The sequence below is a fragment of the Nannobrachium achirus genome, assembly GCF_963921795.1.
Source record: "Nannobrachium achirus genome assembly, chromosome: 4".
NCBI lineage: Eukaryota > Metazoa > Chordata > Actinopteri > Myctophiformes > Myctophidae > Nannobrachium > Nannobrachium achirus.
The window spans coordinates 1,322,640-1,347,639 of NC_137813.1; the positions used below are offsets into that span (position 1 = coordinate 1,322,640).

Below are 25,000 nucleotides of genomic sequence, written 5' to 3' on the forward strand. Positions count from 1 at the left end.
TAATACCGTTTTAACAAGACAGATGGGGTGTGTGTGTGTGTGTGTGTGTGTGTGTGTGTGTGTGTGAGTGTGTGTGTGTGTGTGTGTGTGTGTGTGTGTGTGTGTGTGTGTGTGTGTGTTTTGTTAACTAGCCTCATCCATTTTCGTGAATGCGTACACGCAGGCGCTCATGTAAATGTTATGTAGGCGTACATGTCTGTCTGCCTGTGCATGCATGTGTGCGTGCGTGCGTGCGTGTGTGCATGTGCGTAAGTGCATAAGTGCGTGTGACATGCGTGAGACGGGTGTATTTCAGGATTATTGTTGGCTCGCCCTCTTTCAGATGTTGTCATGTAGATCGGTACACAGTATCTCTGTAGCCTTTAAACGAAACGGGTATTTCTTACATTGATGCTCCTACATATTATCATGCAAGCACCAGAAAGTTACTTTCCATCCCTCATATACTGTGTGCACAGTGCACACCCCATAACCCACAGACTGCACATCATTTCGGAGCTCATATCTTTGAACGGGTAAGGACTAGTTTGAATAAAGCCAGGTTCTGCTGCCTGTTAGATTCATGTCAGAGGCAGAAGCTTCATGGCAGCTAGAGTGTGAAAATAAATAGAAATAAATGAAACAAAAATAACAAATAAAAGGATTCCCAGTGATCAGTACCATGTCTAGCCTGACACTCAGCCTGAATGTTCATGTTGTTTCACTCCATTATTCAGTCTGAAAGCCAGAAAGGTAGACGCCTCCTATTGCTCTGGTTCATATGCATCGAGGGACCAATAAGGGAATCCGTGTGCATTGCTTCCACGTGCGTCACACATAGGGAAGTTGCTAGGCCAATCAGAGGCAGGTGGGGGCGGGTCTTTACGTACGCAGCCTGTAAGAACAGCTGCAACATGGGAACTGGCTCTGTTGAAATGAATTGTAGTCATTGGAGTCCTTGGAAGTCACAGAAAAGCTTTCCCTTGTTTTTTCCCGGAAGTCCGGACTACAATTGATGCAAGTCGCTCCAATGAACTGCAGAGTCGAATGAGGCAGATTTTTATATCTGTGATTCCTACTACAGCCGTTTCTGGGATGGGCGTTGCCAAAGAGGCAGTCTTCTGCGATTGGTTCACCGCCTGATCAATCACAATAGTAGCAAAGCAGATGACGTCGTTGTTAAGCAACCCTTAGTGGTGTTGTTATGAGGCTGGCTAACCTGTTGCTACTTGCTAATCAAAGAAACTGACAGAATGGGAGTGCCACCAACAGCAGATCTACAAGCAGACAACGCCTCGCACGTCTGCTTGTAGATCGGCTGTTTTCACTAGTTTAAATCATTTTTAAAATGATAAATACAATACTGGCTTTCAAGCAGTTTCAAGGGGCACACTTGACCCTTGTCAGGGGCACACCAAAGGTCCCCAGGCACAGTGGTTGAGAAACACTGGTTTACAACAATGTGCAAACCAACACAGCAGGAAGGTGTTTGCACGTAGAGCAGATATTTGAAATATTCAAACATTTTATGGCAAAAAGGTTTATGGATAAGGGGCAAAGGCATGGACGCAAGAGCATAGAGTCTGTCTGTCTGTCTCCCTCTTCCTTGCACCATCCTAGTCATGGATCCGGTGTCACACACACACACACACACACACACACACACACACACACACACACACACACACACACACACACACACACACACACACAGTAACCAGAGAGTGGAGTGCAGCAGTCTTAGTTTGTAACCAAAGAATTCTCCCCACATTAAAAATTTCACTACAGCCTTGCGTGTTCTGCCCTTCCTTGGTCGCCATGGCAACCAGGCCAGCCACCGTCTCACCGACGTGTCATCATTTCTTCTCAATGGGTTGTTGTGTTTTTAGCCCATCAGCAGCAGGCCTGGCCTGGCAGGGCCTGGCATGGCATGGTGGCATCCACCTGGCATTACTGAGGATGTGATGCATGACCTGTTGTTGCTGCTTCTGTTGGGACGTTAACCTGGACACTGTCTGCATAGAGCTGATCTACAAGCTGTCTGCACAGAACTGATCTACAAGCTGTCTGCATAGAGCTGATCTACAAGCTGTCTGCACAGAACTGATCTACAAGCTGTCTGCACAGAGCTGATCTACAAGCTGTCTGCACAGAACTGATCTACAAGCTGTCTGCACAGAGCTGATCTACAAGCTGTCTGCACAGAACTGATCTACAAGCTGTCTGCACAGAGCTGATCTACAAGCTGTCTGCACAGAACTGATCTACAAGCTGTCTGCAGACTCTGCACAGAACTGATCTACAAGCTGTCTGTACAGAACTGATCTACAAGCTGTCTGCTCAGAGCTGATCTACAAGCTGTCTGTACAGAACTGATCTACAAGCTGTCTGCACAGAACTGATCTACAAGCTGTCTGTACAGAACTGATCTACAAGCTGTCTGCTCAGAGCTGATCTACAAGCTGTCTGCACAGAACTGATCTACAAGCTGTCTGCTCAGAGCTGATCTACAAGCTGTCTGTACAGAGCTGATCTACAAGCTGTCTGCACAGAACTGATCTACAAGCTGTCTGTACAGAGCTGATCTACAAGCTGTCTGCACAGAGCTGATCTACAAGCTGTCTGCACAGAACTGATCTACAAGCTGTCTGTACAGAACTGATCTACAAGCTGTCTGCTCAGAGCTGATCTACAAGCTGTCTGTACAGAACTGATCTACAAGCTGTCTGCATAGAGCTGATCTACAAGCTGTCTGCATAGAGCTGATCTACAAGCTGTCTGCTCAGAGCAGATCTACAAGCCCTAGATGAACTGACACGCAGCACAGGAGATCTACAAAACCAGAGACTTTCAAGAGGTGAGAAATGAACGTTACATTCAGGCTGGGACCCCCAAAATAATCTGATTTGAACTGCGGACCCCCAAAATAATCTGATTTGAACTGCGGACCCCCAAAATAATCTGATTTGAACTGCGGACCCCCAAAATAATCTGATTTGAACTGCGGACCCCCAAAATAATCTGATTTGAACTGCGGACCCCCAAAATAATCTGATTTGAACTGCGGACCACAGTTTGACAAGCAATTGTAATGCCTCAATAGTAGGAGTTGAGGCATTATTTAGTTTGACTGAATATTGTGAAAATAGCAGATTTTGTGAGCTTGTAGATCTGCTATGAAAGGACCACTGTGGAGCAGTGGTTCTCAAACCTTTTCATGTCACTGTGTTGTTCTAGTCCTAATGTGTTCTGTCAACCTTTCATTTCACACAGAGTAAAGCTGTTTTCACTTCACCTTGCCGTAACCCCAAAAGTCTGAATGAGTTCAGTGGACATCTGTCCCTTTCTGATCGGACTATATCTAACTATTAATTTACGTAATACCTTTCTAGTTGTCTTGTTTTCCTATTTGAAAGAGATCAAAGGCCTTATCCTTTCTCCTGACATGGTTTGAATCTACTGTACGTTTCATATTGATTGATTGATTGATTTTATTTGATAAATTCACACAGAATTATCTGGACAGCACAAAAAGTCCAAGGACTTAATTCCGTTGCGTATCCAAAAACAACAATTCATAGTAACTGGCTAATATGTCATTCTAAAAATCCCTATACTAAAACATTCAATAAAAACAACATAAGACATTACAGGAAACAAACAAAATAAATAAATAAATAAATAATAAAACATTGCATTTTACACCAAACAAAAACCATACCAACAAGGTCATGTTAGACCCACCCTATTCTAGTTTGCGTATCAGCCACTTTTTCACATCTTTTTTAAAGACATTTAAGGACTGGGCAAATTTTATTTTATTTGGGATTTTGTTCCATTCCTCCACACCTGTGTATTGAAACGATGATCTGCCTACCTTGCTTGTCAGTTCAGGTGTTTTGAGGTCAGCTATACTAGCTCTTGTGTAAAAACTGTGTGTCTCTCTGACATTCTGGAAGTATTTTTTAAAATAATTTGGGCATTGCTCTTTTAAAACTTTATAGACCATAGTGAGTCGAATTTGTTGTATCCTTCCCTCAACAGGGAGCCAATGTAGCTCTTTAAAATGGTTAGGACCAATGTGGGTCCTTGGGGACAGGTAGAGAACTACTCTTATTAGTTTTTGGGCTGTCTGTAATTTGTCTTTTAGTTTTTTGGATATGCCACTATACCACGATAGGCAGGTATAATCAAAATGGCATTGGACTAATGCTGAGGACAGTGTCCATAGCTTTAAACCACAACTCTAAAGGCCCATTCCCACTGGGCCAGATAACAGATAAAAAAAATCTCTTTCTCCAGATATTTTTCCATTCAAAGTGGATGGTAGATACAGATTAAAAAAAATATCTACCACAGATAAAAGTATCTGTGGCAAATATCTGTGGTAGATATTCTTTTTATCTGTATCTACCATCCACTTTGAATGGAAAAATATCTGGAGAAAGAGATTTTTTTATATGTTATCTGGACCAGTGGGAATGGGCCTTAAATGTCTATATTCTGCTTTCAATCTAAACTCTATAACGCATCTATTCTGGAGTCAAACATTGTACTTATGTAGATCTGGTGTTGAGGAGCAAATGAGTGGACCTGCCTGGTTTACCTCATGAAGGGTTATCTGAGTTAAACAACTGCTGTCAGTCAGTCAGACAGACAGACAGACAGATGTAATTACCTCAGGTCAATCCATCCATCAGGAATACATTTCCCTTTCGTCTCATCAGCCGTCTCTCCATCAGGACTACGTTTCATTCATCAGGAGGACTACATTTCCCTTGTGTCTACTGGCCTCCTGTCCGTCCATCAGGACTATGTTTCATCCATCAGGACTACATTTCATCAGTTAGGACTACATTTCCCTTGTGCCTCCTGGCCTCCTGTCCATCCATCAGGACTAGGTTTCATCCAGCCTGCCAGTAGAGACACTGGATTTGTTCTGCTCTAATCTCCCGGCTGAATTCAACCGGGAGATCCTACCGTATGCCCCGACATCACAACATTTGGAGCTACAGATATAAAAAGATATAAAAAGATAGATGCCTCGTTCTCCTCTGCAGTTCATTGGAGCGACGTGCAACAATTGTAGTCCGGACTTCCTGGAAAAACCAAGGGAACGCTGCCAGTCAAGTGACTACTGGCCAATCACAGCGCGTCTTTTCCGGGACTTCAATCAATTCAATTCAACAGAGCTTTATTGGCATGTTTCCATTCAGTTCCTGATGTCGGGCGGCTCAGCTGTTCTTACAGGCTGCGTACGTAAAGACCCGCCCCCACCTGCCTCTGATTGGCCTAGCAACATGTTACCCTGCAGGCTTTTCTTTTTGAGCCGAAGGCCAATGAGAAGCCTGGGTTTCCCAAGGCTACATTTCAAACATCAGGACTTGAAGGTCCTTGATGTGAGAAGGTTTTAAAACAGAGAACATCCATACATACTAGTTTACCTGGTTTGATTGATTGATTGATTGAAGACTTTATTAGAAGTTTGCATAGGAAAAGGTACAGTTTCATGACAGTGCAGTTCACTGGTACAAGGTCTACTAAAAGGAGATCCATGAAAAGACTAAGCTTATTTCCACTGGAAACCATTGGAGTATCTCATATAACATTGAATGACAGACAAATAGAACACAGTACTATGCAGTAGATATGTAAAGAAAAACAAAAAAAGAAAACAGTAAGTCTAAACAAACAGTATATACAAAGAAGGGGCAGGGGAGGGTAGGGTTGGGCTAGGTTAGTTTTTTTTTTTACCAGTTGCGAACGGCTGCTGCCTGTAAGTGGTTTTTCAGGGCAATTTTAAAGGATTCTAGTGATCCACACTCCTTTATGGCCTTCGGTAAGGCTTTCCACATTTTGGTGGTATAGCAGAAAAACGAGGTGGTAAGGTGATCCGTCTGTCTCTCCATTGTGTGTCTGACCACAGCCTGGCCCAGTGGCCCATGTATCTCAGGTGTCAGCGATGGAGGAAACACCGGGTAACTTGATGTTAATTATTTTAATTACTTGTGGCTGAGCGGCTGTTGGCGCCAAGTAAAAAAGGGGAAGCACCGATTAGTGAGCGCTGGAGCGCAGGCTGTGATGCCTTCTTCTGGCTCACAAAGATCAGCTCACAGGAACGCTGTCCCAGTCTTCCCTGAAACACCCTGGACAACGCTCCACTCTGTAGGTAAAATTTTCTTTAAATTTAAGTTATTATTGTAGCCGCTTCGTATTCCAAGACAGCCATGCTACCACCTGACCATCATGGTATCTTTTATCTCAACCGGATCTCGACTACTGTAATGCACTGCGTGTATCAAAACAGCATCCCGGTTCCAACAATGCATGGAAAAAGGGCGGAGCGCTTGTTTTCGGTGGAGATGGAGGAGGCGCGCCGGCGTTATATTATAAACACAATCTGATCTAGCTATGACAACAATCATGACATGAGCTATTAATTATAATCACTAATAGTCAAATAACAAGGACAAATTGTTCTGCCCACAACCTTATCAAACCAAAATGCCTAAACTACTGTAAATAGGTAACATGTCATTAGGTCGAACACCCTTTGGATCGACCACCAAACTCTAACCCAAACCCTAATCCTAACCTCGGTAAAACTATGCCTAACTCTTACCCTAACCCTAAACCTAAACCTAAACCTAACCTCAGTAACCGTGACGCGGGTGATTATCTAACCTTCCGATGCTCACGGGTGATTATCTAACCTGCCGACGCTGTTCGACCCAACGGGAGTTCGACCTATGGGGCAGTCCCCCTGTAAATGTAGGTCTATTATAACTATGATAATGGTTCTTGCAAGTCCCAAATACTAAGTAGAATACTTGACCTTATAAATATATAATGTTTATAATGTGTTATGATTATTTATTATGTTATATGTTATGAAACATTGCATATAGGCCTATTATATTACCTATAACCTCCTATACACCAGTGAGTTCTCGGCACCTCCGCGCGGTCCAGGCGAACACAACGGAGCGCTCCCTAGTACCTACCTCCGGTTCAGCCAATCACAAGCTTCCACTGCTGGAAGCGGGATGTTGTTTTGATTCATGCTAATGCACTTTATGTTGCCGTTAGCAAAGCCTTAAGCTGCCTGTCACGCCTACAGTTGGTCCAGAACTCTGCCGCTCGCCTCATGACAGTACATGTGGTGGTACATTCACCACATCTCCCTGATCCTTGCCTCCCTGGGTTCATTACAGGATTTAGTTTAAGATTAATTCATTTAAGATTAATGTTTTTTTTTGTTTGTTTTTTAGCCGTGCTCTTGGAACAGAAGCTAAGCTCCAACATCTGGCTTTGTACGGTTCCAAACTGGTGGGAAGAAGGCGTTAAATAATGTCCTGTGCGCTGTGATTGACCAGCACCGCTCACTTCACACTAAGTGTGATTTCTTTTTGTCTTTAAATGGCAGCCACCGATGTACTGTAGATATCACAGCTTCTACCTCCCTGTAACCCTTTGGACGCTACAGTGTTTGGACGCTGTAGGGTCCAAACTGTGGACAGCTCACAATGCGATGCGACATATTGAGAGCTTGCAAATCGGCTATTTTCAGCTAATGCTTTCCCTTGGGATGTCTTGGCCATCTGGCCAGTGATGTATATCGGACCAGTTACCCATATATGGAGAGCTCTGGTACCCATAGATATATATTCACAGATATGGGCTAGATATTGATGACATCTCAGGGATCTCCATATATGGGCATAAAAGGGATTTGCTTCCCCTGGCATCACAGGGATCTCCATATGGGCATAAAGTGGATTTGTAAATTAGATCTATAATACTGTATGTGTGTCTGTCTATCTGTGTGTCTGTGTTTAAACCCGTAGCCAATCACGGGCCACAGGCAGTGTATGCCCATGGCCAATCAGAAATGGGCAAAGGGTGACATCATAATGTCAAGGCATATATACAGTAAGGCTACATATGGGTGTTTATAAAAGGCGATCTCTAGACGTGAGATCGGGAACCTTTAGGGATGGGTGAGGATGCAACACTTCTTCATATGAGAATGTGACGTAAAAGTAACAAGATATCTGATCTGCAAGCCCACAAGGCAAAGGAAGTACCCGTAGTTCAATGGAAACAGAAACACGTCACCAATAGAGTTCAACGCAGAAAATGAAATAAAAAAACATATCTGCAATAACGGATCAACATCCATAGTTCAAGGCAAAAGCAATAGGCTACCCAATAGTTAAAAGGCAACAGACAACTTTGGTTCAAAAGAAGCGGCCTTGATTCTCAAGGTATCAAAACATCTCAAGTTAAAATAAATCTGATACCAGGCCAAAAAAAGTATATCCTTTATCCATAGTTTTAGGCAACCAAATATCAATAGTTCAAGGTGTTCATAGGGGAGCGTGTCGCTGTTACTACATCTCATCTTTTCGACACCCGACTCTAACCCTCACCCTAACCTTAACCTCCGTGGAGTGAGTCGCTAACCCTCCGGTCAAAATGATGGGCGTTACCAAAAGTGAGATTTCCCCGTTCATAGCACCAGCTCCCTGGTGTTGCTTGTGTTTAGAGAAGAAACACTCAAGAAGAATCACAATAATGGAAGAATAGCCAGCACTCCGTGTCCGAAGTCCTTCTTGCAGCAAGGGGGCGCTGAGTGAAACAGAAATGGACTCGTCTAGACACCAAATGGCTCACTATGCTGCAGGCCTGGTCAACTAGTAATACATACGAACCCGAGCCTCTTTAGAAAGGAGAACTCTTGTCACAGAGCTTAGAAAGGTACAAAGCACACTGGCGATGAAGTTAGAGACAGTCTTGGTAGGTCTAACACTCCCTTGACCTGCGGTCATGGATGCCACAGGGCCTTGATGCTGCTTCTGCTGCTGTGACTGCAGGCCTGCCGCCTCCGCAGCCATCGCTTCCCCCTGGTGGTGGTCGGGCGTCATGGCTGCCAGTTCCCAGAGGACGTTGTGCGGGAGTCCGTGTGGCTGCAGAGCGTACTGCAGGACGGCCAGCTTGCACAGGGTCTTCAGACTAGGACTCAGGTCCAGGACGTACAGGTCGTCCACAGAGTACGGGTCCAGCAGGTTGGCCGTCTTGCCGCCGAAGAGGACGACGCGATCCCCCACGATGCAGCAGCACATCTCGGCGATCCAGCGCGGGCATTTGCCCCGGGGCTCCACCCCCTTCCAGGAGAGGGTCTCCGGGTTGAATGTCCACAGGTCACTGAAGCACGGCGACGCGCAGCTGTTCTGACCGCCCAACACGTACAGCTCTCCGTTGTAGCTGAAGGCCGAATGACCCCAGCGTCCCTCGGGAAGAGGCCGGGCGAGCGGCGCGCTCAGCCAGCTGTTGGTCTCCGCGTCGAACACTCGGATGTTGTTGTAGACGCGGTGGCCCCGGTAGCCCCCCCAGCCCCCGAACACAAACATCTTGGTGCCGATGACGGTGGCAGAGTGGCAGGAGGAGGCTGGTGGTGGGGTGCCTCTGGTGCTGATCAGAGTCCACAGCATGGTGCTGGTGTCCAGCTTGTACACGCCGTTGGTGTGTCCGGACAGCGCCTCGTATCCTCCATGGACGTACATGACCTTCCCCAGGACGCAGGCCGAGTGGCCCTCCCGCGCCTCCGGGACGGTCCCCGAGACACCGTGTCTGAACCATCGGTGGCCGCCCACGTGGAAGGCGTAGAGCACGTTGCAGTGAGGCTTCCCCCTCCAGATGTAGACCGTCTCTTCTATCAGCACGGCCGTGTGGAACCAGCACACGTAGGGAGCCTCCAGGAGACATTCTCCTCGTTCAGGTGTCACCGGGGGCAGCTGGGTCCAGCGTAAAGACACAGTGTTGAAGACACTCACGTCAAACGGTTGGTGACAGTTGCAGTAGTCCTTGTTGAAACAGATCCTCCCGAAGGAGTAGAGCTCCTGCTGTCCCAGGACCACGGCTGCATGGCTGTGTCTCCTCGGACCTCCTTTAAGATGGACCACCCAACGCAACATCTCTGACCACAGGAATGGTTTCAACGATAAGAAGCTGTACTCCTGCTGCGTGACATAATGCTACTCTCTTCATAGTTCATACATGAATCTGCACAACCACAGAACACTAGCACTTATATAGAGTCAGTGGAACACACGTCACACAAAGTCTGGCCAAAGACGGTGGATATTTGTTTTTGCAAGATCGACCCGGACCGCTAAGCCAGCTGTAAAGTACTGTAGCCTCACAGTTCACTGCGGGTTTGAGTCCTATTCCCTCCCCGACGATCTTTTCTGCAGGCCTCTCCACATCTCTCTCTCCCTGTTTACTGTCCATCTACACTGTACACTATGGATAAAGGCAGAGAAAAAAACAAAGCTTGGCCAGTGCCTAGCTTTGCGTGACAGACATACGGACGGACGGACATACACACAAAGCCAGATGTAGGAGCGGTTAGCACCACTCAAGGAGCGGTTAGCACCACTAAGAATATATATTTAGGAAGATCCTGCCATCAGTCACTTAGTGGCGTTTCCACTAAGCTGTTTTTTTGTGCATTAAGGCTTTTGCGCATAACTCTTTTGATGGAAACACTTCAAAATTCAAATAAACTTTAATTATTCGCAAAAACAGTTATGCGCATGGAGGAGGTGGATTTTGAGGCTTTATCAGAAAAACTAAATGCACAAAAGGCAAATGGAAACATAGTCATCAGTGTGTTGAAATTGACCATTGGGGCGATCCTCTGTAGGAAACGAGTTCGTTGGTTGATTTTATTTATTACTTTAGAAGTCTACTAACTTGTTGGCGCTGTGTTCCCAACTACTGTACCTTGCATTGGATGTTTATTTTACGGCGGTTGTGTGCAAGCCTCGTCCATCATCACCCAAGTAAATCCTGGCTAACTCTTCGTCGCCACACCATGTTGCGTGCCAAAAGTGGCCGATCTACAAGCTCACAGCACCTCGCATCCGCAACGCATTGTGAGCTTGCAGATCGGCCAACTCTCAGACGCAGAAACTTGCGGGGGAAAAAAAGACGTTGATTCGGTCACGTCTCGGGTTCGGTCTGAAAAAATCAGCCCGATCCCAGCTCTGTGCACTGTGTGGCTGTGCAGGCCCGCGGGAAGTCATTTACAGCAGGTCTCCCAAGAATCACATTTCATCAGTGGATGGAAACAGGCTAAATTCGCCTTTTCTTTTTTCGAATTTCTGACAATTCACTTCCTGTTTTCGAATAAGCTTTATGGAAACTACTGTCTGTTACTAGAGGCCAAATGGTGCACAAACTACTGTCTGTTACTAGAGGCCAAATGGTACACAAACTACTGTCTGTTACTAGAGGCCAAATGGTACACAAACTACTGTCTGTTACTAGAGGCCAAATGGTACACAAACTACTGTCTGTTACTAGAGGCCAAATGGTACACAAACTACTGTCTGTTACTAGAGGCCAAATGGTGCACAAACTACTGTCTGTTACTAGAGGCCAAATGGTACACAAACTACTGTCTGTTACTAGAGGCCAAATGGTACACAAACTACTGTCTGTTACTAGAGGCCAAATGGTACACAAATGGTACAGAAAAGGCTCTCCTAATTGGGCGTCTGACAACAGATCTGCCCAACGTCCTGAGCTTACTGGTGCTATAGAATAGATCTATAGATCTATAGAGAGTGTGGTGCTGGAACAGAGAATGTTCGATAACGTTTTCTGAAGATTGCATGGCTCGTGACATCTGGGTCCAATATTCAGTTGAGTGACCACAATATTTCTGTCCGCCCCCCCGATCTCGCACAACGTCACAGACAACAGTAAACAGTGATTGTTCGAGTCGTGCGGCCGTTCCTCTCGACAAAGAAACAGCGAGGATTCATTCCACTATAATGGCAGCATTGTGTCGGGCCTTTAAGAACACATGAGATATTTCTGTTTGTTTCAGGATGAAAGCTCCCGACAGAAACCTCACTTCCTGTGACGGACGCAACACTTCCTGTCGCTCCGCCAGCCGGCCCGGGGGAGGGGAGGGGCCAGAGGGGGGCGTGGCTCTGCAGGGCGACGCCCCCCCGGCACCACAGAAGAAGAGGAAGAAAAAGAGGTAGATATGATATGCTCTGTTTATAAGAGAGACAGAGAGAGAGAGAGAGAGAGAGAGAGAGAGAGAGAGTTTGTGTGTGAAATAAGGGGTCAGCTAAGCCAGTGCTTCTCAACCTGTGGGTCGGGACCCCCCAAATGATTTTGGGGGGTCCCCCAGATAACTTCATGTTATTAACATTGTTTTCTCACTCAACAGTAAACCAACCAACATAAGGTTTAAGTGTATAGAGGGTATCTGCACATTTATAAAGTGACAATTTAACAACTTTTTAATACCTCTAAAATGACAAATTAAACATTGGACAAATTGTCAAATATTAGAGGCAGAAATTGTGAAGAATTCAAATATTTGTTTGCTAGGAATTTTGTATTCACTAACCACTTGAACCCTAGTGTCCCTATTCTGTGTGTATTGAACATTAGCCAAGAATAGCTGTTTTTTGTTTTGTTTTTGTAGAGGGAATGTCTAAAATACACATTAAACCAACAACCTACACTGATGATAGTTCTGTCAAACAAGTCTAAGCTGTCTAAGAAATCTATGAACATTTTTAATCAGAAACACAATTTTATACAATCCCTGCTTTCTCTCTCTCAGCTATTGGGGTCCTTGGCCTGAAAACGTTGACGACCCCTGGTCTATACAGATGGAGGCACACATGTCACATAAGATTGGTTATTTCGTCCAAGCGGTTCAAATCAAATATTTGAAAAATGGTCTTAAGTAAAATAAAGTATACTTGATCATTACAGGCTTAAGCATTGTAGTCGATCTACAAGTTCCTGACTATCTTTGGCTAATGTTATACCCCAGAATTCAGACTGTTGGGGTTCAAGTGGTTATAGTTATACTGTATAGTGTTATCAGGGGTGGACACGAAGGTCTCAGAGGCACTTGCCCATCGGGCAAGTACAGGTCATGTTCTACTTGCCCGAAGGTAATGCCCACTTGCCCGAAAAGTAAATCATCCATTATAAAATTATAGGTACGATTTTAATTTCCGCTCAATTTAACACTTATTTCTTTACTTTCTGGGGCTGTGCGATAAAATGTCATACCTCAATACCTCCAGATCCAAATACCAAATACTTTAGCTATGATTGAATATGTCTATGGTTTCACACTTGTTATTTTATATTTTTAAATGTAAAAACAGCACATTATAGGTAAATACTATAGTGCTCTTATTTTACATTCCACAGACCAGAAGACACAGCACACTGGCCACGTTCAGGTGTTTAGACAGATATCTTGTGTTGTGTTTATAGACATTTGTGTTCCCTCTCAAATGAGCACTTGCCCTGTCGGGCAACCTGAAAGCCAACTTCACCTGCCCAAATGTTTTATTTACCTGCCGGGGGCAGGTGGGCAAGCCTTAGTGTCAATGCCTGTGTTATAGTTATGTTATAGTTATATGGTGTTATAGTTATGTTATAGTTATATGGTGTTATAGTTATGTTATAGTTATATGGTGTTATAGTTATGTTAGCCAGGTCAGGGTGTTCACTTCTTCTCCAGCAGTAGTTTGTCAGAGACAACGGTCGTACAGTTTCTATTCACGAGAGTATAAAACATGTTCATATCTTTATAAACATATTTATTACTTTGTGTTTTAACAAGCGTTACATTATTCATAGATTTCAACTTCCTTTGTTATGATACACATTTACTAGTGTTATTTGTGAGCAGGTTTATGCACACGTGTACACGTGCGTGCGTGCGTGTGTTTTTTTTCCTCTGGTCCCTTACATTTCATTTCTTGAGCTAAACAAAATATTGAGATGAAAATATTGATTTGATGTGTTTTTTATTTGTTTGTTTCATTCAACTTTGTCAGAGAACTTCACAGTAAAATGTTTATGAATTCATGATGAATATAATTATAAGAATGTACAGTTAACAACAGGTAGGTGCTGTAATGGTAGGCTATGGTAAAAGCTTTGATTCAGGGTTCTGCACATGTCTAGCAGCTCCACTAATCATGTTCAACCCAGATTTAACACTAAACAAGGCTCTAACTCGTTCTCCTGCTATACCACCAACATGTGGAACGTCCTCCCGCAAGCCTTAAAGGAGAGCAAATCCCTAGCCTCCTTCAAAATTGGTATGAAAAGTCACCTTCAGACAGCTGCTACCCGTGACTTGTAAAATGACTAAGCCCCCGTCTGTTATTTTTATCGCCCATCTTTTTATTCCTTTTCTTTTCTGCTTTTGTAATTGATGTTATCCTATGCATTATCTATTCTATCCGTCTGTCTTTCAACGTTATATGAGATACATAAAGTGGTTCCTGTGTAAATAAGCTGAAAAGCTTACTAGGATCTCCTTTTAGTTGACCTTGTACCAGTGATTTGTACTGTCATGAAACTGTACCTTTTTCCTATTGCAAACTGCTGATAAACTCTTCAATCTATCAAAAAAACAACCACTCTGCCTCTGAGTGCAGGGCCTCTGTTTGAACAGCAGGTGTCAGCACAGACACTGCAATTGAATAGAGGCCACAGGAATGAGTTGGTGTGTACCTGACTGTATATCGATTGGTTCCCTACTAGGTGTGGGAGGGTCTTGGCTTAAGTTGGAGCCCTCTCATTGGTCGAAGCAGGAGCAAGCAGAGGCACCGTGCTAAAGAGAGAACATAGCATAGTTATTTGGTCACATGACCAAACAATCAACCAATAGTAAGGAGTACAAGCATCTGAGCATATAGATCAGTGAAGTTACGATCAATCAGTGTCTGTGATCGATGTGTCCCATCATGCACTGCAGGACAGAGAGGTTGTTTTTTCTGTCTGTCTGTTGTGTCTGTTTGTGTTTTTCAGATGATTCTCCATCAACCTGCTCAACTGCAAGTATGAGAGTGGTGAGTTGAAAACATCTATACCAGGGTTCCCCAATAGGCGGCCCGCGGGCCATTTGCGGCCCGCGGGGGGCTACTGTCTGGCCCCCACCAACCCCAGTAATAATGGTGGTATAAGAGCAGCAACAACACTAGTATATCGTCGTTGTCGGGTGGAAACCTCGTATCTCCAAATTTGTACGTCCTTTCGCAAAGTAAAGCCCTGCTTCAAGGCCGTCGCACAAAAGTAGTGAAAACAGCAGATCTACAAGCACACAATGCCTCGCGGTGCGAGGCGTTGTGTGTTTGTAGATCGGCTGTTTTCACTAGTTTAAATCATTTTTAAAATGATAAACGCAAAACGAACGGTTTTGGACAAACACGATTTTCACCCGAGTGACCCAACAACGACGATATCTGAACTGTCACTGGAGTAGTGGGAACGCCACCATCGCCCCCTGCAATGTTGTGGCCCTCAGCTTGGTACCCTAGACATAATTCAATGTTGTGGCCCTCAGCTTGGTACCCTAGACATAATTCAATGTTGTGGCCCTCAGCTTGGTACCCTAGACATAATTCAATGTTGTGGCCCTCAGCTTGGTACCCTAGACATAATTCAATGTTGTGGCCCTCGGCTTGGTACCCTAGACATGATTCAATGTTGTGGCCCTCAGCTTGGTACCCTAGACATAATTCAATGTTGTGGCCCTCAGCTTGGTACCCTAGACATAATTCAATGTTGTGGCCCTCAGCTTGGTACCCTAGACATAATTCAATGTTGTGGCCCTCAGCTTGGTACCCTAGACATGATTCGGCCCTGCCATCAGTGTTTCTCAAACTTTGTCATGTGAAGGACCCCCAGAATGATATGTATTTGGCTACGGACCCCCATCACAAAATATTTTGTTCCAGGGTCCCCCAGAAGCAAATATTTGATTTTAGTCTATTCTGCATCTAGCTTAAGCTAGCTGTCTGTCTGTCTGTCTGTCTGTCTGTCTGTCTGTCTGTCTGTCTGTCTGTCTGTCTGTCTGTCTGTCTGTGTGTGTGTGTGTGTGTGTGTGTGTGTGTGTGTGTGTGTGTGTGTGTGTGTGTGTGTGTGTGTGTGTCAGACAGACAGACAGACAGACAGACAGACAGACAGACAGACAGACAGACAGACAGACAGACAGACAGACAGAGAGTTAACAGGGCTCATGGTAGAGCATGCTGCCTCGTAAAAGACCAGCATGCTTTGTTGGCAGATGACACTGTGTGTGTGTGTGTGTGTGTGTGTGTGTGTGTGTGTGTGTGTGTGTGTGTGTGTGTGTGTGTGTGTGTGTGTGTGTGTGTGTGTGTGTGTGTGTGTGTGTGTGTTAAACTCTACACACCAGCTGGGCCTCTTTCTTTCTTGCAAAGGGATTTTTTTGGAGGCGACTCTTCCTCTCTCACGCTGTCTCGTAACGTCTGTCTGTGTGCACTGCACACATGTGTGCACTGCACACATGTGTGCACACACACACACACACACACACACACACACACACACACACACACACTGCAGGAGGATTATGCTGCAGTGATCATTTGACTTCTTTTGAATCAGCTAAGCGTCTCCTCACTTCAAACACACACGCACACACAGAGAGAGAGAGAGGGAGGAAGAGAGGGAGAGAGAGGGGGAGAGAAACAGGTCACATGCTAAGGCATAGGTTTCATAAACGATGCTAAACGAATGCTATAAATGTGCTTTTGAAAGGACAAGAGATCAACTCTGAATTTCTCAGTTTGTCAGAGGTGCCAACTTGCACCGTGTTATTTATATCAGGTCACACTTAGGGCCGTTTATAGTTACGTATGCGTGATTTTGTGTATGTTTTTGGGTGGGAGAGTGTGTACGTTAGATCTGTCGACATGCATAGTTCCTCTCTACGTTATTTATGTGCCGACCCGCTCTCCGCTCCAATTCTGCTCCCGTTAGGGCCGCGCGCCACATGGAGGTGTTTTCTTTTTTGCCAAAATATGTAGAACCACAGAATTTCTTGAACCGACGACCGACGTGATGTTTGGTATAAGCTGCTGTCTGTCGGCAACGTTATCGCGGTAAATGCAACTCCGCGAGGGACCGAGGTACAGATTAACCACCCGGACTGAGTAATTATAACAAAACACAGTGCATTGCACACGTCTCGCTGTTGGAGGACAGGCGGTGTGAGTGTGTGCGTGCGCGGTTGTGTGTATGTTTTCTCATGCCAATAAAGCCGTTTGAGCCTGTGAGGAGTCCAGACGTCCTCTTCAGTGATTGCAATGACGTTGCTTTTTTCCCGTTTCTTGCTAAATTATATTTCTTGTTGGGTCACCGCTCCACCACCGGGGGTCCCCGGTGGTCCCTGGCGAGCCTCCGAGCACCGCCGCCCGGGGACCACCTCCAGGGACCCCCCGGGGCCACCAGGCGCTCCGTTGGGCCCCGAGTACCAACCGCTGTCATAAGTAATTGTCCTCACTACTGCCACGGTTGACAAAAGTTCACCACGGGTAGTTCAAGCGTACGTACGTCTTTATTGGGTCAATTATGTACGGAGCTACGGAGCAACCGGATTAAATTACTCTCCCCCTCCGTTTCTTGTGTATTCCTGCGGTCCTTATATACTACTATGCATGGTACTTTAGTGGTGATGTCACCAAGAACGCTGCTCCCTCATTGGCTAATTGCCCTGTCGACCGGATACATACTGCACCGAAAGTAGTACTTGCGACTCCTAAATGTGGTGTAGGCTATATAGCCGCAGATCTACAAGGTCGCAGTGACTGTTTTTGAATCGCCAAAATATAAAATACTATTGAAGTGGTCTTAATGGGTTAAGGAACAGCAAAATAATCATATTAATAACTGTAATTAAAAATATGATATAAATCGCTCGGTGTGTGCGTGTGTGCGGATCCGTGTGTGTGTGCACATCCGCATGTGTGTGCATGTCTCAGTGCGTCGTGCAGCGAAGCGGTTTGGCCTGAAGGAGGCGCTAGAGGGAGAGGACTGGACCCTGTGCTGGACAGACACCACCGTCCCTCTGGACAGACTGATGGACATGAGACCTCACCAGGTGTGTGTGTGTGTGTGTGTGTGTGTGTGTGTGTGTGTGTGTGTGTGTGTGTGTGTGTGTGTGTGTGTGTGTGTGTGTGTGTGTGTGTGTGTGTAGAAGGTGAACCATTTCCCAGCGATGATGGAAGTCTCCAGTATTAACATACTGCAGGGGTCTTCAACTGGGGGTCCGGGACCCCCAGGGGGTCCTCCAAATCTTTGTGTGATAGAAACCTTTTTTTATATTAAACACTAGCATCCATTCTTAGAATATTCTTAGAATTCTTTAGCCAAAAATAGCAGATCTACAATCTCACAACGCCTCGCGCTGCGAGGCTTTGTGAGCTTGTAGATCGGCTATTTTTGGCAAAGAGGTTTGGTGTAGAGGGGAAAAGAGCAGACTAAGTACAGAGTGAAAGGGCAAGTTTTTTAAGTATTGACGGTTCAAGTGGTTAAATATCTGATAACACACATTGACATGAATCCAAAATACACTGATGATTGTGCGGTCAAACAATGAAACTATATGGAATCTATGAACAGGTTGTGGGGGTCCCTGCTTCATCTCTCTCTCAACTAAGGGGTCCCTGCTTCATCTCTCTCTCAACTAAGGAGTCCCTGCTTCATCTCCCTCTCAACTAAGGGGTCCCTGCTTCACCTCTCTCTCAACTAAGGGGTCCCTGCTTCATCTCTCTCTCAACTAAGGGGTCCCTGCTTCATCTCTCTCAACTAAGGGGTCCCTGCTTCATCTCTCTCTCAACTAAGGGGTCCCTGCTTCATCTCTCTCTCAACTAAGGGGTCCCTGCTTCATCTCTCTCTCTCAACTAAGGGGTCCCTGCTTCATCTCTCTCTCAACTAGAGGGGTCCTTGGCCTGAAAACCTTGAAGACCCCTGACATACAGTATTCATGGTCTCTGGTAGAAGGTGAACAGTATTAACATGTATTCATGGTCTCTATGGTAGAAGGTGAACAGTATTAACATGTATTCATGGTCTCTGGTAGAAGGTGAACAGTATTAACATGTATTCATGGTCTCTGGTAGAAGGTGAACAGTATTAACATGTATTCATGGTCTCTGGTAGAAGGTGAACAGTATTAACATGTATTCATGGTCTCTGGTAGAAGGTGAATCATTTCCCAGGGATGATCGAGGTGTGCAGGAAGGATCTTCTGGCCAGGAACCTGAACCGCATGTTGAAGAGATTCCCCAAGGAGTACAGCTTCTACCCCCGCACCTGGTGTCTGCCTGCAGAGTGAGTCTGTCTGTTGTTTTACTATTTTCTAGGGCTGGGATGCGATTACAATTTTTAATCTAATTAATTACTGGCTCTGTGATTAATTAATCGCATTTTAATCGCACATCGATATTTGATCTGAGAAGCTTTTTTCTTTTCAAGTAAAACACATTTTGTTGTACGAGTGAATCAACGAGTGAGTTTTTTAAATCTAAATTTCACATCCACTGGGCCAAGCAAAGCGCTCTGATCGGCTACTTCTCCCTTTGCGTTTGTTGTCTCTTGGTTGGTGCATCGCTATGATCGGTATGCCCGAAACTGAAGGTTCTGTGTTGCAAAAACTAAGTGCGATTAAAATGCGTTAATTTTTTTAATCGCGTTAATTTTCTATAATTAATTGATCGCAATTAATCCGTTAAAGTCCCAGCCCTACTATTTTCATGAACATTTTAAATATTTCAAATAGCTGATCTACAAGCTCACAACGTGTTGAAGTAGATCAGCTATTTGATGTATTTTAAAATGTTTTTCAAGATCGTTCAAAAGGCAAAGAAGTTTAGGGATAAGGGGTGAGGCATGGACAAATATGGAGCCCGATTTGTTTTTAATCCTTAATGTTGTGTTGTCGTCCCACAGCGTTCAAACAAGATGACCTTATTCACACTGCGGCCATCTTTGATCACATGACCACGTCGGGTGGCAAGCAGCCAATCAGAAGTTACCCGAAATGCTGTTTTGAGCTTCTGATTGGCTGCTTGCTACCCGACGGTCATGTGATCAAAGATGGCCGCAGCGTGAATAAGATCTATTGAGGACGTTCAGACTGAATGATTCACTGAGACTAAATGGAATGGAGTGTCAGGATATGATAGTATAATCTGAGTGACAGCCGCTGACGTCCGCGTCCATGTATAATCTTGTCTGGATGGAGGTTCTCACATTTCTAGAGAAAGTAGAACAGAGAGGCCTGATTTGGAATCACACATGAGTTCTGGAAGGAGCCGTTTGTTTTCACGCCCGTCAGCAGGTTAGTTACTCACCAGCGTTAGTTTCACTGAGGTTAAGGTTAGGGTTAGGGTTAGGCTTATTTTTACTGAGGTTAAGGTTAGGGTTAGGGTTAGGCTTATTTTACTGAGGTTAAGGTTAGGGTTAGGGTTAGGCTTATTTTACTGAGGTTAAGGTTAGGGTTAGGGTTAGGCTTATTTTACTGAGGTTAAGGTTAGGGTTAGGGTTAGGCTTATTTTTACTGAGGTTAAGGTTAGGGTTAGGGTTAGGGTTAGGCTTATTTTTACTGAGGTTAAGGTTAGAGTTAGGGTTAGGCATATTTTTATTGAGTTTAAGGTTAGGGTTAGGGTTAAGCTTATTTTACTGAGGTTAAGGTTAGGGTTAGGGTTAGGCTTATTTTTACTGAGGTTAAGGTTAGGGTTAGGGTTAGGCATATTTTTATTGAGTTTAAGGTTAGGGTTAGGGTTAAGCTTATTTTACTGAGGTTAAGGTTAGGGTTAGGCTTATTTTACTGAGGTTAAGGTTAGGGTTAGGCTTATTTTACTGAGGTTAAGGTTAGGGTTAGAGTTAGGGTTAGCATTAGGTTTAAGTGATCGCACCTCCGCGCGGTCCAAGCGACCAAAAAGGCGCGCTCCCTAGCTCCAGTTCAGCCAATCAAAAGCTTCCATGGGCGGGGTTTGCCCAGAACGTATGTGCGTTTCCAAATAACGCAACAGAGAGGGAGTCTGCTAAACACTTATGTATGTCTCTGTGTTTTTCTGTCTGTCTGTCTGTCTCTCTCTCTCTCTCTCTCTCTCTCTCTCTCTCTCTCTCAGCTATGGAGACTTCCAGGCGTTCACGCGCTCTAAGAAGCACAAGACGTTCATCTGTAAGCCCGACTCGGGCAGCCAGGGGAGGGGCATCTTCCTGGCCCGCTCCCTCAAAGACATCCCGCACGGGGAACACCTGATCTGTCAGCTCTACATATCCAAGGTACACCTCATGTCAGCTCTACATATCCAAGGTACACCTCATGTCAGCTCTACATATCCAAGGTACACCTCATGTCAGCTCTACATATCCAAGGTACACCTCATGTCAGCTCTACATATCCAAGGTACATCTCATGTCAGCTCTACATATCCAAGGTACATCTCATGTCAGCTCTACATATCCAAGGTACATCTCATGTCAGCTCTACATATCCAAGGTACACCTCATGTCAGCTCTACATATCCAAGGTACATCTCATGTCAGCTCTACATATCCAAGGTACACCTCATGTCAGCTCTACATATCCAAGGTACACCTCATGTCAGCTCTACATATCCAAGGTACACCTCATGTCAGCTCTACATATCCAAGGTACACCTGATCTGTCAGCTCTACATATCCAAGGTACACCTCATGTCAGCTCTACATATCCAAGGTACACCTCATGTCAGCTCTACATATCCAAGGTACACCTCATGTCAGCTCTACATATCCAAGGTACATCTCATGTCAGCTCTACATATCCAAGGTACACCTCATGTCAGCTCTACATATCCAAGGTACATCTCATGTCAGCTCTACATATCCAAGGTACATCTCATGTCAGCTCTACATATCCAAGGTACATCTCATGTCAGCTCTACATATCCAAGGTACATCTCATGTCAGCTCTACATATCCAAGGTACACCTCATGTCAGCTCTACATATCCAAGGTACATCTCATGTCAGCTCTACATATCCAAGGTACACCTCATGTCAGCTCTACATATCCATATCCAAGGTACACCTCATGTCAGCTCTACATATCCAAGGTACATCTCATGTCAGCTCTACATATCCAAGGTACACCTCATGTCAGCTCTACATATCCAAGGTACACCTCATGTCAGCTCTACATATCCAAGGTACACCTCATGTCAGCTCTACATATCCAAGGTACACCTCATGTCAGCTCTACATATCCAAGGTACACCTCATGTCAGCTCTACATATCCAAGGTACACCTCATGTCAGCTCTACATATCCAAGGTACACCTCATGTCAGCTCTACATATCCAAGGTACATCTCATGTCAGCTCTACATATCCAAGGTACACCTCATGTCAGCTCTACATATCCAAGGTACACCTCATGTCAGCTCTACATATCGAAGGTACATCTCATGTCAGCTCTACATATCCAAGGTACACATTTTAACAATGTGTTCATGTCCACACTATATGACAGCACACAAGGACACAAACATTACAGGTGCAGTTGGCATTTACAACGTCATGGTATGCATCTTCAAGATACAACACTTACAACAATTTAGGCATTTAACATCAATACATAAAAATAGTAATCTAAGAAAAAGAACGTAGGTATAGACCAAGCACCTAATCAGTAAAAACACAATATAAAACCTAAACAAGCTATCTATCTTTCATGTACGGTCATTAAGGGTAGGCGAGTGCTATGGTAAGTGCTTTGGGCTAATGTGGAGTCTTCAAGCCACGGCAGAACAAGTGCAACACTTTGCTAGTCTCCTGCCTCACCTCTGGACGTCCCAGGTCCAGTAGGTCCCAGGCTGGACCACCTCTGGACATCCCAGGTCCAGTATGTCCCTGTGATATGGGACCTCATATGGGACCTCATATGGTCCCAGGTCCCAGGTCCAGTATGTCCCAGGCTGGACCACCTCTGGACATCCCAGGTCCAGTATGTCCCAGGCTGGACCACCTCTGGACATCCCAGGTCCAGTATGTCCCAGGCTGGACCACCACAGGTCCACAGGTCCACTGGACCACCACAGGTCCAGTATGTCCCAGGCTGGACCACCTCTGGACATCCCAGGTCCAGTATGTCCCAGGCTGGACCACCACAGGTCCACAGGTCCACTGGACCACCACAGGTCCAGTATGTCCCAGGCTGGACCACCTCTGGACATCCCAGGTCCAGTATGTCCCAGGCTGGACCACCACAGGTCCACAGGTCCACTGGACCACCACAGGTCCAGTATGTCCCAGGCTGGACCACCTCTGGACATCCCAGGTCCAGTATGTCCCAGGCTGGACCACCTCTGGACATCCCAGGTCCAGTATGTCCCAGGCTGGACCACCGGAGAAAACAAAGTTCACATTTGCACCGTCGTCCGGTGACAAAGCGCCCTCCACGGCCGCTCTCATTAGTATGGAGGTCCACCCACCACTGCTCCCATAGTGCAGTGTTTCTCAACCACTGGTCCTGGGGACCTTTGGTGTGCCCCTGAGAAGGGTCAAGTGTGCCCCTTGAAACTGCTTGAAAGCCAGTATTGTATTTATCATTTTAAAAATGATTTAAACTAGTGAAAACAGCCGATCTACAAGCATTGTGTGCTTGTAGATTTGCTGTTTTCACTACTGTTGTGCGACAGCCTTGTATGACGAAGCAGGGCTTTACTTTGCGAAGAAACGTACACATTTGAAACTTGGAGATACAAGGTTTCTTCCCGACAGTGACGATATTTACACCCCCGTATTATGTTGGTGTGCCCATGGATTGTTGGGACATGAAAAGTGTGACCATGGAGAAAAAAGGTTGAGAAACACTGCCATAGCGGACGGACACAAAGCAAGGAAGTCAGAGGTTAAACTTGCCTCTCCCGGGTCTCCCCCCGACAGCTGTTCATGGAGGGAGTAGCGTTGGTCACTGGAAACATGGGCGAGTAGTGGCTTTGTTGGCGCGGTGCCTCTTATCGCCAGGCAGCGTCGCTGAGTGCATCCTGGCGGTGTGTTGGGGTCACATTGATTGATTGATTGATTGATTGAAGACTTTATTAGAAGTTTGCATAGGAAAAGGTACATTTTCATGACGGTACAGTTCACTGGTACAAGGTCTACTAAAAGGAGATCCTAGAAAAGACTAAGCTTATTTACATTGAAGTATCTCATATAACATTGAATGACAGACTGATAGAACACAGTACTGTGCAGTAGATATAGTCAGGAAAAAAGGGGAAAACTATTTAAAAATCACACCCGTGTGAACTGAGCGGTGGTTCCCCCCCCCCCCTTCCCCCCTGTGTGTGTGTGTGTGTGTGTGTGTGTGTGTGTGTGTGTGTGTGTGTGTGCGTGTGTGTGTGTGTGTGTGTGTGTGTGCCTGGTCTGGCCTGGCCTGAACAACAGCGCCCCTCCCTTAACATGTGTGGTCAAAAGGTTACTGCAAGCTACAGACAGACAGACAGACAGACAGACAGACAGACAGACAGACACGCAGACAGACATACCCACACACACGGCCACGAATAGGAGCGTTGTGACCACCGCTCAAAAATAAAAAATAAAAACATACAGTAGGTAAATACAAAGAGGGGTCAGGGGAGGGTAGGGCTGGGCTATGTTTGTTTTTACCAGTTGCGAACGGCTGCTGCCTGTAAGTGTTTTTTCTGGGCGATTTTAAAGGATGCTAGTGATCCACACTCCTTTAAGGCCTTCGGTAAGGCGTTCCACATGGCCACAGGAGTTGCATTGCTCTAAAATCTGTCTATCTGTGTGTGTGTGTGTCTGTGTGTCTGTCTGTGTGTCTGTCAGCCCCTCATAATGGATGGTTATAAGTTCGACCTGAGGATCTATGTCTTGGTGACGTCATGTGATCCATTCCACATCTTTGTGTACCAGGAGGGCCTGGCTCGCTTCTGTACCGCCCCCTACTGCTCCCCTGCTGGTAACAACATGGTACTGCACGTACACACACACACACACACACACACACACACACTACTGCTCCCCCGCTGATAACAACATGGTACTGCACCTACACACACGCGTGCGCACGCACACACACACTTTTTTAAGATTTGGTTTTGTGTAGGCCTACAGTTTTGCAAATAACTTTATACA

At 45.4% G+C, this 25,000-nt stretch overlaps 1 protein-coding gene across 1 annotated transcript in view; it reads right to left on the bottom strand.

Moving 5' to 3' along the window:
- The window catches only part of LOC308284264 (kelch domain-containing protein 3-like), a gene marked incomplete at both ends in the record, with an annotated part of 16,487 nt that extends 6,531 nt beyond the window's left edge, over positions 1-9,956 (bottom strand). Inside the window, one exon of the mRNA XM_080724834.1 lies at positions 8,744-9,956. Coding sequence (XP_080580960.1) covers positions 8,744-9,956 — 1,213 coding nt within the window. The remainder of the gene's footprint in view (positions 1-8,743) is intronic.
- Between the last annotated feature and the right edge of the window lie 15,044 nt (positions 9,957-25,000).